The sequence below is a fragment of the Hydra viridissima genome, unplaced genomic scaffold (genome assembly GCF_058129835.1).
Source record: "Hydra viridissima isolate aposymbiotic clone 2 unplaced genomic scaffold, HvirCarnegie_v1 scaffold_1, whole genome shotgun sequence".
Classification (NCBI taxonomy): domain Eukaryota; kingdom Metazoa; phylum Cnidaria; class Hydrozoa; order Anthoathecata; family Hydridae; genus Hydra; species Hydra viridissima.
Window position 1 is genome coordinate 30,625,186 of NW_028324300.1, and position 14,001 is coordinate 30,639,186.

Consider the following 14,001-nt stretch of genomic DNA (forward strand, 5'->3'; position numbering starts at 1 on the left):
CAAATGATTCAAGAGTTATAGGTGGTTCAAGTTTTTAAGAACGGAAATACCGTAAAAAACAAATCTTTTACTCTATTTACTTTTCTTTTTATCAAAGCTGAATGGATCACAGCAAGCCTTCCTAATGGAATGCATACATTGTAAAATAATTGGCTGTCAAAATCATTACAAATATTGATTGATTATGACAACCCTCTTGTTATTTCAAAGCCATTTCAAGAGATTTTTTAATGTGCATTTTATACTATTAAATAAAAATATAATACACTGCAAATGTTGTTTAGCTGTAAAACTATAGCCGAAGGACGACAGAATGGCACATAATAAATATAATAGTGTTTTAAACAAAACGTCATTGATGATTATTGTGCTGGAACAACACAAAGTGAGTTGTATGTAAAAAGTATTAAATGTCAAAAGCGGTTATAAGTCTTATAGTTGATAAGTATAAAAACAAACGAACTATTGAAGCTAAGCAATCAGGTGGACAACCGAAAAAAAATACTCCTTATACTAAACCTTAAGAATCCACCTGCTAGCGCCAGAGATACACTTTGCCAATAGATGTTTTTAAAAAAACTGTATAGCGATGTTTGAATGATAAAAGGTTGTACGGTTATCTTGCAGCAAAAAAAAACCTTCATATCGCCTAAGAACCGAAAAGCATGTTTGGAGTTCGTAAAGGCTCATAGAAATTGGACAGTAAATTAGTGGAGACAAATTCATTGTCGGATGAGTCAAAGTTTAACTTGAAAGGTTCAAATGTAAACAAAGTATGAGAAGACCAGTTGGCAAACGATCAAAATAAATGTACGCTATTGAAAACTTGTAGCATAGGTGAACAAAAATGGTTTGGGGGACGCTTTTCAGAATTTTCTGGACTGAGATCACTCTATTGCAGTGAAACTATAATGGACAAATGCATATATAATTTCATTCTGGAGAATCAAATGATACCATTTATGGATGAATATATGTCTCTACTGTGGATATTCCAACTGGAAAATGATCCCAAACACACATCAAAAATAATTAAATCATGGTTAAAACCCAGATACCAAATGAATACTTTATGGGTAATTTGTAGTGCTGCTCTACAATTCAACAGTATTAAGTTAAAAGTTCCCTTAGTTTTAAAATGTTACCATTTTTATACTATTTTGTATTCATACAAAAAAAAAACAGTCAAAAGAGATTCATACAAGTGAGAATAAAGTAAAAAAATATTCCAGATTTTCAGCAAATAATATATCTAATAAAGGTTTTTGAAGTTTTAAAGTAATTATAAATTTTTTTATAATTACTTTAAAGATTTTCGTTTCTTGGAAAAGCGTTTTATTTTAGAGTTCTCTATGTTTTTGAGAACAATGTATTTATTTATCGGCAAGTTTAATGAACCAATTGCTTGTCCAAGTTCTCTTGTTCTGTCGTGCTGGACCTGTGGTTAAATGATTTTTTTCGTTAAGTTTCTGTTCGCTTTTCTCTTCTTCAGATTTCATTTTTAAATAACAACGTGTCTGGTTTGTCTTTTAAATGGGCCTAAACTAAACAATTTTGTCCTCGTTTTTGGAACCCAATTTTGAATTAGTATTACCATTAGAAACCACAGTCAAAAGTTTTTTTATTAGAATTTTCTAACCGATTAAGGATGTCAGCATATGATTTTTATCAATGAACTCAAATTTGGAAATTTACAATGCTTTTCCAGCTTTATGGAGGTCAGAAGCGAAATTGTCCTCTAATGCTTTCCTGTATTTGGCTAAAAGCAAGATAAAGTGTCAAATGCTGATAAGCTCTCACTAACTTTTTTTGAACGGATCTAAGACAGGTCGAATCTTAATCTCTATAGAAATTCTTTTGGGTGCAGACTGAGCTGCTTGTTACATCTTGTGTTTGTGAGCTTTCAGAGCATTGTTTTTTGATGAATAATTGACAAAATCTAAAAATGAGAAAATTTAAGCAACAGTTAATAAATTTTGTTTTACAGGAAAAAACAAAGCTGAAGAACGTTTTATGTTTTTAAAATGTTGTTTTTACATTCTTACCATCGCGCAATCTTTCTCACTCATCCACACAGTAAATAAAAAACCCGTTATATTTTTAAAAAACATAACGGGAGTTTTCCTCGCACATAACGGTTCATTGCCGTTATGTTTAATACTTAATATGTATGAAAATAACATAACGGTTTTAGCGTTATGTTTTTTCATAGCAAAATTGCCTTGAACATAACGGTTACATAACGCCAATTAGCCGTTATGTGAGAGGAAAACTCCCGTTATATAACGCGTATTTTACCGTTATGTTTAAAACCTGATATAACGGGTATTTATCCGTTATGTTACCCGTTATGTCAAATTATAATTATTTTAAAGTAGGTTTTTTGAAACCCATGATTAATAACAGAAATTGCTAAATAAACTAACTAACATTGAACATTTTTTATGTTTATAAAAGTTAATTTAAAAAATAAAACAAATTCATCCAGTTTAATTTCCTAATATATTTATGTTAAACTATTTTTCATAATCATGAAAATCATTTACAAAATAAATGAAGAAATTAACTTGACATTTATTAATTCAAAAATACTTCACATTGCTGTAAAAAGATTGCAAAAGAAAAATGCATTTTTTAGAAAGTAAAGCTGATCGTCCGAAGTCGCAAATATCTTGCAAACATCCCAGAAGCTGCCCAAAACAAGAAGGATATGTCAAATCTAGCAAATAGTAAACGGCCATCAAAACAACCACCATTTCACATGTACTGATCAAGGGCTGAACATCCATCTCGACACCTCTACGACTCCTTACTCCATATTCCGTTTTATTATAGATAACTTGTGGACCATACAAGCTTGGCACTCTTAAGTATTCATGTATTGAATCACACTAAAATATTATAAATACAAAATAAGTATTGCAACCATAAAAAAGAAACTATTATTAATACATTAAATGGGTTTGAATCAATGTTAAGTTTATATTTTATAGAACTGGCTTAATACCAAATAAAAAAAATAAAATAAAATTTACATCAACTTTCATAAACAATTTATCAGTTGTCTTCTTAGAAATAAGTGATTTCTGGAGCAGCATTAAACTTTCAGTATGGGTTTGCGAATCGGGAGAAATCCAAATCAACATCTTTTGAATCTTAAGAGACGAATCTTTAAAAATAGGATACAAACGAATCGCTTCTTCCAGCATCAATCCAGGAGCATATGTAACTCTTTTCGGAAATATACTATAAGTCTCGTTATTAAAAAGATGTCTGTTTAGAATAGACAGTGTTGAAAGTGATGGCTTTTTCTTATTAAGTTCATTCTAGGTGAAAGAAAGAGTTATATACATTCCTTATTTTATAACTATTTAATAAAATAAAGTAATGACCTGACACTTAATATTAATTATAACATTTCAAAATTTTTTGCGTCTAAGTTTACTTAACTAGACTATAATTTCTGATATTAGAATTAGAAATCATTTTTATCCAAAAATTAATAAACACAGAAAAAATCTTACTTCAACATCTTGTAATAGCTGTTCTTTATCTACAACTGATTCGAACAAAATTGGATTTACTGCTCGGCTACTATTATTGATGGAACTATTTACAACAGAAAAATGAGGAAATCGCTTAACCTTTAAACTATGACATTTACTAAATTGTCTTTGGCGATAATTATTAGGCAACTTTTTGAACAAGAAATCCTAATAGAAAATTAAAAACTTTAATTAAATAAATTGAATCAAACAATTTATGTATACAGCAGCAAATTTGAAAATCTGAAGTAAAATATAAAAATGATGGAAAAGGAAGGAGATCAAAAATGTAAGAAGGATATAAAGAAATGCAAGTAGACTTTAACTTTGCAAAGAATATTTTCCGTAACAATATTCTATTTTTGATATTATTATGATTAGGCGCATGCAAACAGCAAAAAGCTAATAAACAAGACATTAGCTCTCTAGATATCACCTTATCTTCAATAGAAAACTTGTTGCTCAGAAATAGTTTAATGTGAGGTGGAAAAAAATCAATGAGAGTTTGTTTAATATCACCATCAAAAGGGATTCTGTTAATCTAAAAATTTATCATTAATGTAAATGCTAAAAACATAGGAATAATAAAAAACATTTTGTATCATCATGTGAAAATTGACAAAAGAAAGCATTTACAACTACTAAAGTTGACAAAATAAAGAAAAAAAATTAGACTAAAGTAATCATATTTATTGCAAATAATATAAACTTTTTATAAAATTTCAATGCAACTATATGATAAGGAATGGCAATGCTGGGGGTACAATATAGAAAATATCCCCTTCTTTAAAATAAAATGCTGGCCAAGGAAAAGCTAAGCCTTCAGCTGCAATAGTTCTAAAAGGAACTGTGTTGTCCTCAACAGCAGTAAAAAAACCTCGTAACACATTGTAATTAAGGCACTGAAGCTGTGAGGTAATAAATACTGTTTTTTCTCCTTTTACTTGAATTTCTTTAATAATAAAAGCAGAAGATTGAAAACCATCATGAAACCATAAAGACGATTCAGGACAGTATTTAATTCCATTAATCTGGATGCAGGCAACAATATTTTTTTTTATAGTAACTTGATTTAATTCACAAAGAACTCCATTACTAATTTCTCCAAAAGAATTATAAAAAGATGCAACAGTGTTTAAAACCATACTCTTCATAGCACTTAAAGGCATATTTTTGAAATTAAAATGCCTAACATTTTTTATTACTTGATGTTTCCTCTCAAAAGCCATACACATGTGGTATCGTAGTGAACCAAATTGTCTGGATTGCTCAGGATAATGAATAAGAAAATGAAGCTTTGGTATAAACTTATCTGGGTATAAATTCATAAAAAGAGTATGATGGGCTGCAATTGTTTCTTCTAAAGAGACGAAGTAAGCCTCAGTGGTAACTGGAGAGAGACACATTTGAAGAATACGCAGCAGCTTAATAAGACACAAGAAATGACAATCAATAGTGATACTTCTTAAAAAAATTGGTAAAATACGACAAATAGAAAGAACTTGAGCACTGCCAAATTTCCCCTTAATAACCAAATCTACTATTACAGGTGGTTTTTCACTGTCTTTTGGGTATTGAAACAATTTTATAAAGTTGTTCAAGCTATCTATTGTAAAAAAACCTTTCAAAACCCCATGATTCAAGTAAAGTTCTATCTGCAAAGGTATTACACCTTCTAACAAATCATGCATTGGATCAAAAAGAACTTGCTTTGTCACATCAAATTCATTAATTTCAGATAGAACACTGTTAGATTGAACGCCATATAGTTTTGACCATTTTAAACGTTCAACTCGGGGAAGACTAGAATTATCTAGTTCTTTCACTCTCATCTTGTGTTCCTCTAAACTCCTTATTTTACACTGAGAATGTTTATTATAAACTAACATTTCTGACCTGGTTGAATTACAAACTCTACAGCACCTAACAACTTTCTTGCTAAAACCCTCTTTAAAACCAGCAATTGCATTGCAAGTTAATGAATCTCCAATAAAGTGTTTTAACTTTACCATGAATTTTTTACCATTAGCATTAGTTAAAGTTGAGGAATCAATCGATGATAGTTCATTTAGAGATTGTACCAAGTCAAGAAGAAGAGATTTCATAAAGCCTTTTACCTTAACAGATTTAGAACCAGTTATTGCTAAAGGGAATATTGAGAAAGATTTACTTAAGCAGCATTGCGGAATGTTTAACAACTGAAAATATAAAACCCACAACTTGTGCTTTCCTCTAGATTTGCCTATTGGATTAGTTACACCTAAATCATCTGAATACAATGAGATAGGTATTTCTGAAGAATACTCTAGAAACTTATCATATTCATTTGATGTAAAAATAAACTGAAGTATTTCTTTAAATGGAATAAAACATCCATGTAAACTGTTTTTGTATACTAACTGAATTTTTGGCATTTTAAAAGCAGTTTGAAAATATCTTGTTCTAGAATATTCTGTTGATAGTTCTTTACAAATTGTAGAAATCTCTTCATTTTGTGATTTATTATTAAAAATATTTTGCAAGCTTGAAAAAATAATGTTTACCACATTTTCAGAGCATCGATATTTTCCTCGCAAATGAAGAGCTAATGCAGCAAGTTGATCTTTTCTATTCTCCTTCAAAAATTGAAAATCATCCGGTTTTTCAATATTAAAATCATTATTATTGTTAATTACTTCAATTTCAGTATCAAAAGGAGCAAAACAATTTCTATTGTGAAGTTTAAAACCTTTAACACTTTTAAATTTTGAAAAACAGTTTTCACATACAACTGAACCTTCCTGACCATGTAATTTAAGATGTGATATCATTACATATTGTTTACTTGTTTGAAAACTACAATTAGAACAAGATAAAATTACTTTTTGAGATCCAGGTGGTTCAGCACTTGATTTTGGTGGTTCAGCAACTTGTGCAGCAGTTGATATTAAACTTAAATTTTGCGATCTTGAAGAAACATCTAAATCCTCAAGTACATCTTCATAATTAGAGTCTTGGTATAATGTTGATTCAGTTGGAAGTTGAGGAATAATGGATTGTTGGTTGTTAAAATCGAATGAAACAGGATCAGAGTGTCTATCTACAGCTGAAAAAACAGCTTTAACGGGAGAAAATCCCTTTAAACTTTGAACAAAAGTGCTGAGCTCATTATTTTTTGCTAAGGATACAACTTCCACTTCTAGATTTTGTTCATTTAAAATGGCAACAAATGTTTCAGAATCGACTTCACATCCATTCCACATGATGCCACTTATATCACTGTTATCAAACTTTTTAGAAGCTAAAAAAGTATAATTTTAAATTAAATAGCTCAACCATTGTTTTTGGCATATATAATAACTTGATTAGTATGAAGACAAAAATGAACTGTAAAGAATTTGAAGATTGATTAAAAAAAAAAAAGAAGATTGAATAAACAAAGAATGTGCATTAAAAAATAAGCTTACCATTAGTTAAAAAGTCTGCAATATTGCTATTACTAGCAAGAACAATTTTCTTTTCACCAAGATACTTGACAACAACAGCCTTTATCATTTTGAACTGTTAATTATTGTAGAAATCAGTAATATAGTTATTATTACTTAGAAAACTTAAATTACACAAATAGTATATTTAACATTATTTAATAATCGCAATATAAAATAAAATTAATTTTAAGAATAGTAATAAGTAAAAAATGGTAAGTATTAAATAAATAGTAGTAAAGAACATTATTAAGCAACATACAAATACAGTGAACTCCTAATATCTTGAAGCCTCCAAGGGACCAAGAAAATAGTTGAATTAGCAATATTACATACATACATACATACATACATACATACATACATACATACATACATACATACATACATACATATATTGTTATTATTATTATTATTATGATTATCAATATTATTAAATAATATTAATAATATAAATAAATATATAATATTAATTATTAACAACCCAAATGTCGTTTAAATGCTAAGAAGTAACTACCTTGAGAAAATAAAATAAGAAAACTAAAACAGTAAAGACCTTATAAACAAAAATTGCAAAGATTCTTTAAACTCGCGCTATTTTTTACTGATAAAATAATCTGTTTAACATAACGGTTAAACATAACGCTTTGCAAATATATATTACTATACTAATGATTTAAGCACCATTTACGCATTATAACACTTTCAACCATAGTCATAAGAAATAGATAGTCTGGTCACTTGGGCCGTAATATCTGGATTTTTCTTATAATCATACGAAACACTTGAAATTTGTCGGGCGGCCAGGAACTGAGTGCACAAAAAATGGAAACGCAGAAAGAACTCTATGGTGAATTTGATAAAGAAGCATTATTTTTTTCTTTGGAGAATGATATTCTTTTTGAAGACGAAAATTTTGTTAAAGATTTAGATGCTTTGGTGTTGGAGTTATCTAGTGAACAAGTTGATTGCACATTTTCTTGCACAATTTGTTCTAAGAAGTGCATATCTCAAAGAGGACTTACAAGGCATACAAATTCAAAGCATCAAAGTATTCCTTTAGATTTAACGATACAAAGTCCTAAACCACCTATTCTTCTTGATGAATTTAAAAATCTGCTTGATAAAAGTATTACTACCTTAATCAACGATGAATGCTATCCTGATTTGTATAGAGATGAGTTAAGGATTAATCATGCAATAATTTTAGATACTTCACAACAAACTCTATCTCTATTAGAGACAGTAATAGCTGGTTTTAAAGCTGATGGTGATGCTGAAAGATTTTATCCTAAATTTTACAAAACTGTTAATCAAGGAATTTTATTTAGCAATCTGACTAAAAAATCGACTAGACTTCTTGGCTATGAACTATGCAATCATGTTTTAGCATTTCTTACAAACTCACTTTACAATACTTCTTTTTTAAATTTAAATGGTTTATCACCTGTTGAATTTTCTGATAGAGACAAAGAAATTATCTTTTATCTAAGTGGTTATGTATTTAGCACATTTTATTGCAGAATTCGCAGTTCTCGATTATGGCAGCAAAAGTTAAGCACAGACTGCCTTTCACTTCTTAATGCTGGTAAAACAGAACAATTATTTGAGAGTCCAGAAACATGCACTGAAGCTTATGATAAATTTGTGAATGCTAAAAATCGTGGTGGTTTGTGGAAAGTGTCTCCTCCAGTTTTAGAAATTTTTACAAAAGTTGAGTTTCTCTTTCGCCATCAAAGTAAAAGTTTTGTAAAAAAAATTGATTCAGAGTTAATTGTAGCTGAAACCTTAAAAAACAGTGGAGTTTTGGCTAACATATCTGAACTTCGTAGTCTTTGCACAAATCGAGTTTCCAAAGAACTGTCTTTAAACTTATTTTATCATCTGATTACACTTTATGTCAGAGTAAGATCTTTTTCGTATGCAAAAGAAAAACTAAGTATCCACAAAATCAAAGAGAATCAAACAAAGTCAAAATCCCTCCGCTCAAAAATGAAAAAAACATCAATTGGATTATAGAAGTTTAGTAGAATATTACACTTAAAAACGGTTATTTTCATAGCCACAAATCTCATGAAAGCATGCTTGGCATAGTAACTTTAGCAACTATTTGTCATTAAAAAGATTAGTTTTTAAAATTTTTGTTATTTGTTTATAGAAATAAAAGCTAGGTAAGAGACCCTCCCTTATCTAAAAGAAAACAAAGAATAGTTAAAAATGAAGTCCAAAATTAACTATGCACACTAGTTTTATATTTATAATAAACAACTAATAACTCATAGATCAAAAACAACTCAAAGATCAATTCTACCCCTAATATATATATATATATATATATATATATATATATATATATATATATATATATATATATATATATATATATATATATATATATGCATACATCAACTAATCTTAACTTAGATCTGCCTGTGAAATCACTAGTTTTTTTGGGGGAAGTGGATACCTGTGGAGGTTTTATAAAAAGAATAATAGGTGCCTGTTTATATTGTAACAAAAGTAAATGTAAGGAAATGTCTACAAAATTAACTGAAATTTAGTTTATTACAAATATAAAAAAAATTCTAATGTAACTAATCAATATTTTATGCCATTTAACATTTTTAATAAGATTTGTGGCTATGAAAATAGCCGTTTTTATGTATGTTCTTTTTCTTTGTTTTCAGCAGTACAAGGAGACATAAGGGAAATTTTTATTGAATCACTTGAAAAGTCAACTTTTCATATTAATACATTTTTCAGAGTTGGTCCATTTTCTGCGTGGTATACGTGTTGTACTCTCCCTTGATATTTTGTTTGATTCATTGACATTTTGACAGTTACCTGCAATTGGGTGAAATATAAGTTGATTTCGAATGGTATTATCATTGAAACCAAAATCAAACAAGGAAGGATTATCTTTTCTTCTACCAATTGACCGTTGTTGTCCAAAGTAATTTTCTAAAGGATCCTGACAAAACCTTTCAGTTAATACATAACTTACATTGTTGTTAATTAAAAATTTGACAAGTTCAATAACAGAATTAACTGTGATTTTTAAACCTTCATGAGTTTGCCAAGTAATAAACATATTACTTCTCTCACTTTTTGAAAAATTTCCAGATCTTGATTCAATAGAAAAAAGCCAATCAGAAAGATACTTTAAAAATGTTTCTCTAAGCCATGTAAATCGAACATCATTTGTGTCAGAAAATGGTTTCAAAAAAGAGTTGCATTTTAATATACAATCATTTGTATTCCGAACATTTAAGCAATCAAAAAAATCATTAAAATATTTGCAAAATTGTGCTGTCCCAGCTGTATCTGATGGTGCATAGATTTTTAATGCAGTACTACATGAATCACTTAAAACTTGTGCAGCTAAACGAACATTCATAGCTGAAAATGGAGTTATTTTAATGTGCTCAACAGTTAGCTTTGGACATGCATGTAGTTGACATTTTAAATCTTCATAAAATAAATCAGAAATATGGGACCATAAAATATGTTGACCCTGATTCCACATATAACGATTGCTTTTACCAGCTCCAGAATGGTAAAGGTTGTTCCTTGCTGTTTTAATTAAATGAGGAACATCAGAAATAAAATATATAAATCTTTTATCATCATCATCAGCAAATAGATTATCAGTGCGGTAAGTCACATCAACATTACCATTAATATCTTCTTCTTCAGTCAGATTAAAATGCATTTTAAAAAATTTTCTATTCGATGATGCTCCATCACAAGTAACAGCAACTACTTTTAAACCAACAGAGATTTCTAAAATTCCTACAGCTTTCCAAAATAGAGAAAATAATTGCACTGATGTAATATTTGTAGTAGCAAAATTTGCAAAACTGTATTTAAAAGGATTTACAATACTTCTAATTAAAAAAACTAAAACATGAGAAGCAAGCTTATCAGCTTGTTGTAACGTTGCAAAATTAACACTAGGATCACCCAAATCAACATAACCAATTAATTCTCCAGAATGTTTGTCCCAAACAAGATTTTCTTGAATTTTCATTTCATCAAGAACTAGGACTATAAATTTCTCTTGAACTGAAAAATTAATGACTTTATCTTTTAATTCTTCTATTATGTTTTTATTGAATCCCAACTTGGGCTTTACATAGTTTTTATAGTCACGCAATCGCCTACGACTTGGTAAAATTAAAAAACCAGAATGAGTTTTCTCATTTAACCTTATTGCTTCATAAGCAGCTGGTGATTTTGCAGCTAATCCCAAACAGTAACGTATTATTGCTGGATGATAACGAATCCCTTGCTTTGAGCATTTTAAATATTTTTGCTGCTCCTCCCAAAACAGGTTCATAAATGGAGAAATCTGACTTTTATCAGCTTCTGCCATTATTTGAACTAAATCACTTTCAATATTTTTACTAATAGCTAGTGATGAATTTTCAATCTCTTGCTTCATCAAAGCTAATTCTTTTTTTAATTCTTTATTTTCTAGACGAACACTCTGTAATGTAAGCTTCAGACGATCTGGAGATGTAAATGTAATTGGTGCATTTAATTTAGCAGGGATACTAGAAGTAGCTAATCTTTTTTTCAAACATTTAATTTCACTTTTTTCAATACTTTTACATTGTGAACAGCATAACATCCACTCAATCAGCATAATACATGACTGAGATCGAAAATACTCTGTCTGGTTTAAGGGAAACTCACTCCTAGATGAAAATAAATCAAATTTTTTTGAAATACAATGTTTAATATAAAGATTTGATTTTAATGCAAAGACATCAGTTATTCCAGAACAAAGGTTAAAAGAAGTAACAATAGATAAAAGATTAGATGCTGAAATATGTCGCATAGATCTTCTGTATTTTGTATATATTAAATGATCATCTGGAATGAGCCAAGAATATACACGAATGGTGAAAGCAAGACTATCATCAACATATATTTCATATCGAGGACATGTGTGGATTGTATCATAAAGTTTAAACTCTGCCACAACAGGACTCACACTCATGGTCCAGTCACTAATTTTTAACTTGCTAATACGATTTAAGAACTCTTCAAATGATTTATATATAGGCTTAAAGGCAGTAATATTATTTGAAGTCGTTAAAGCATCTTTTTTAGCAATGATGGCAGAGGCAGATTTTCTTTGTATAGGAATTGATGGTGTGAAAGATTTTTTTGGTAAGCACAGAGTCGGCAATGATCCAGGTTTTAATGTCTTTTTTTTATCATTATAAAGTATCATTTCTGGAAGATAATGCTTTTCACAAATAAACAGACGCTTATTTTCTATTTGAGTCTTCAAACTTAAATCTTCATAACGATCTTTGAGAATAATGGCAATCAGACTTTCCCTCCAAGACGTATTAAAACTGTCGTTAGAAGCAGGAACTTTAAATATTGAGACTCCCTTATGCCTCCTAGAAGTACTGCATCCATAAATAGAACAATTAGCACCAGGCATTCAAAATATTGGATGAAAAAGATGTAATTTAAACAAGCAGTTCGTAGATAAACAATCGATGAAAACAAATTTTGTGCACTCTGAAGCGGACTGGACACGAAAAAAATGCGAACAAAGAGTTGATCAAAGGAATACCGCAAGTGGCCAGACTATCTATTTCTTATGACTATGGGTAAACATAACGCCAAAATTTTCGTTTACCGTTATGTAACCGTTATTTTTGCGTTATGTTTTTTGCTGTGCATGTCTCGTCACCTTTCATACGCAATCAAATCTAGATGGAACTGTTATGTAGTTGCATCTTCTTATTCAACTTCTGTTTAAATTCAAAATCTCTTTTAATAATGAAGTTTTTATTTTATTTGGTTTAACTTACATAATGGTTTTTAAAGTACTTTACAAAAATACTTTACATTTAACTTTTTTTTATTAATTAATTTACTTTTCTTTTCAATTTTTTGCTTAGAATATAAATACTTGTAAACTTTTGATCAGCAAAACTTTTCTAAAACAGGGTAAAGAAAAACATTGAAGGGATGTCAACATAAAAATAGTTTTCAAATATTTTCCAAAATTAAGAATTACCTAAACCAGATCTCCGGACTCGCACTAAGTTATTAACGCTTGGGTATTGGAAATTAAAATAGATTATAAATATTAATATAACTTAAATTTACTATAAATTTTAATATTTGTACAATAATAATATTTTCACTAAGTTTTTTTGGAGTTACCAAAACCAATAAATTTTATGATTAAAATTTTTTATACTCACATGGAACCATCCGTCATTTTATATTGAAATGTCAATCATCCATCATAAATCGAGTAGCATTATATAACTTTCTAACAAAAGTTTCCGAATGAAAAAAAATATTATCATTTGTGAAGAATTCATTTTTACTGCTATTTTACTTCATATGGAAGAATTAATTTTTACTGCTATTTTACTTCAACTTGGGAAAAACAATATGGAACAATACCTTGTAAACCAAACAAAAATTGTCTCATTATTTTTAAAAACACCAAATAAGCAATTGCCACTCAGTGTGCAAATAAACAATTTTATGGAGGTTATGAAATGCTCCAACAACTCTCACTGTTCGTATAATCGCAAACAAATTGAAGCAGTATTTCAAATAAAATTCCTCATCAAACAATAATTACTACATATTAATACTTTAAGATTTCCTTTTTTCATATTCTTGCAAAAGGTCAACATCAACAACATTGGGCGCTAATTGAGCTGCTAGCTTTTTCAGAAAATTCTGCTCGAAACACAATGATCAGATCTGGTGGGGCACCTGAAGTATAAGTAGTTATATTTTTTATAGTGGAAAACACTCTGCAAAAAGTAAGGCTATCCAACAAAATACTAATGTGCTGTGATGAAATATTTTGGAGGAATTAGAAATAGTACTTCTTTTTTGAATTTTCTTCATTTGTTTATAAACTTTTGCACGGCTATGTTTTCAATAAAATTTGAATTTCTCCCTTCCGTTACAAGTTATCATTTTTTTTGAGTAATTTA

The 14,001-nt window shown here is 29.1% G+C and overlaps 3 protein-coding genes across 3 annotated transcripts; 1 reads left to right on the forward strand and 2 right to left on the reverse strand.

The window, feature by feature from the left end:
• Nucleotides 1–2,483: 2,483 nt before the first annotated feature.
• LOC149894449 (uncharacterized) lies at nt 2,484–4,086 on the reverse strand. Its single transcript, XM_090098491.1, has 3 exons — nt 3,525–4,086; nt 3,036–3,326; nt 2,484–2,891 (listed from the first exon to the last, which is right to left on the reverse strand). The coding sequence occupies exons 2-3, from the start codon at nt 3,207–3,209 to the stop codon at nt 2,583–2,585; spliced, it is 483 nt and encodes a 160-aa protein (XP_089954617.1). The 5' UTR covers nt 3,210–3,326; nt 3,525–4,086; the 3' UTR covers nt 2,484–2,582.
• Nucleotides 4,087–4,124: 38 nt separating this feature from the next.
• LOC149894450 (uncharacterized) lies at nt 4,125–7,402 on the reverse strand. Its single transcript, XM_090098481.1, has 2 exons — nt 6,992–7,402; nt 4,125–6,825 (listed from the first exon to the last, which is right to left on the reverse strand). The coding sequence occupies exons 1-2, from the start codon at nt 7,077–7,079 to the stop codon at nt 4,277–4,279; spliced, it is 2,637 nt and encodes an 878-aa protein (XP_089954607.1). The 5' UTR covers nt 7,080–7,402; the 3' UTR covers nt 4,125–4,276.
• A 338-nt stretch (nt 7,403–7,740) lies between these two features.
• Nucleotides 7,741–9,147, forward strand: LOC149894451 (uncharacterized). Its single transcript, XM_090077041.1, has one exon. It carries the CDS (start codon nt 7,835–7,837, stop codon nt 9,026–9,028), a length of 1,194 nt encoding a protein of 397 aa, XP_089933167.1. The 5' UTR covers nt 7,741–7,834; the 3' UTR covers nt 9,029–9,147.
• Nucleotides 9,148–14,001: the final 4,854 nt, after the last annotated feature.

Excerpts from the sequence above, each read along its gene's own strand:
- LOC149894451 (XM_090077041.1), top strand. The coding sequence starts at position 7,835 with ATGGAAACGCAGAAAGAACTCTATGGTGAATTTGATAAAGAAGCATTA.
- LOC149894449 (XM_090098491.1), bottom strand. The coding sequence starts at position 3,209 with ATGCTGGAAGAAGCGATTCGTTTGTATCCTATTTTTAAAGATTCGTCT. Across the intron at positions 2,892-3,035 it reads AATTGTTTATGAAAGTTGAT|TGTGATTCAATACATGAATA; the intron begins GTAAATTTTATT and ends ATAATATTTTAG.
- LOC149894450 (XM_090098481.1), bottom strand. The coding sequence starts at position 7,079 with ATGATAAAGGCTGTTGTTGTCAAGTATCTTGGTGAAAAGAAAATTGTT. Across the intron at positions 6,826-6,991 it reads TGCAGACTTTTTAACTAATG|CTTCTAAAAAGTTTGATAAC; the intron begins GTAAGCTTATTT and ends ATACTTTTTTAG.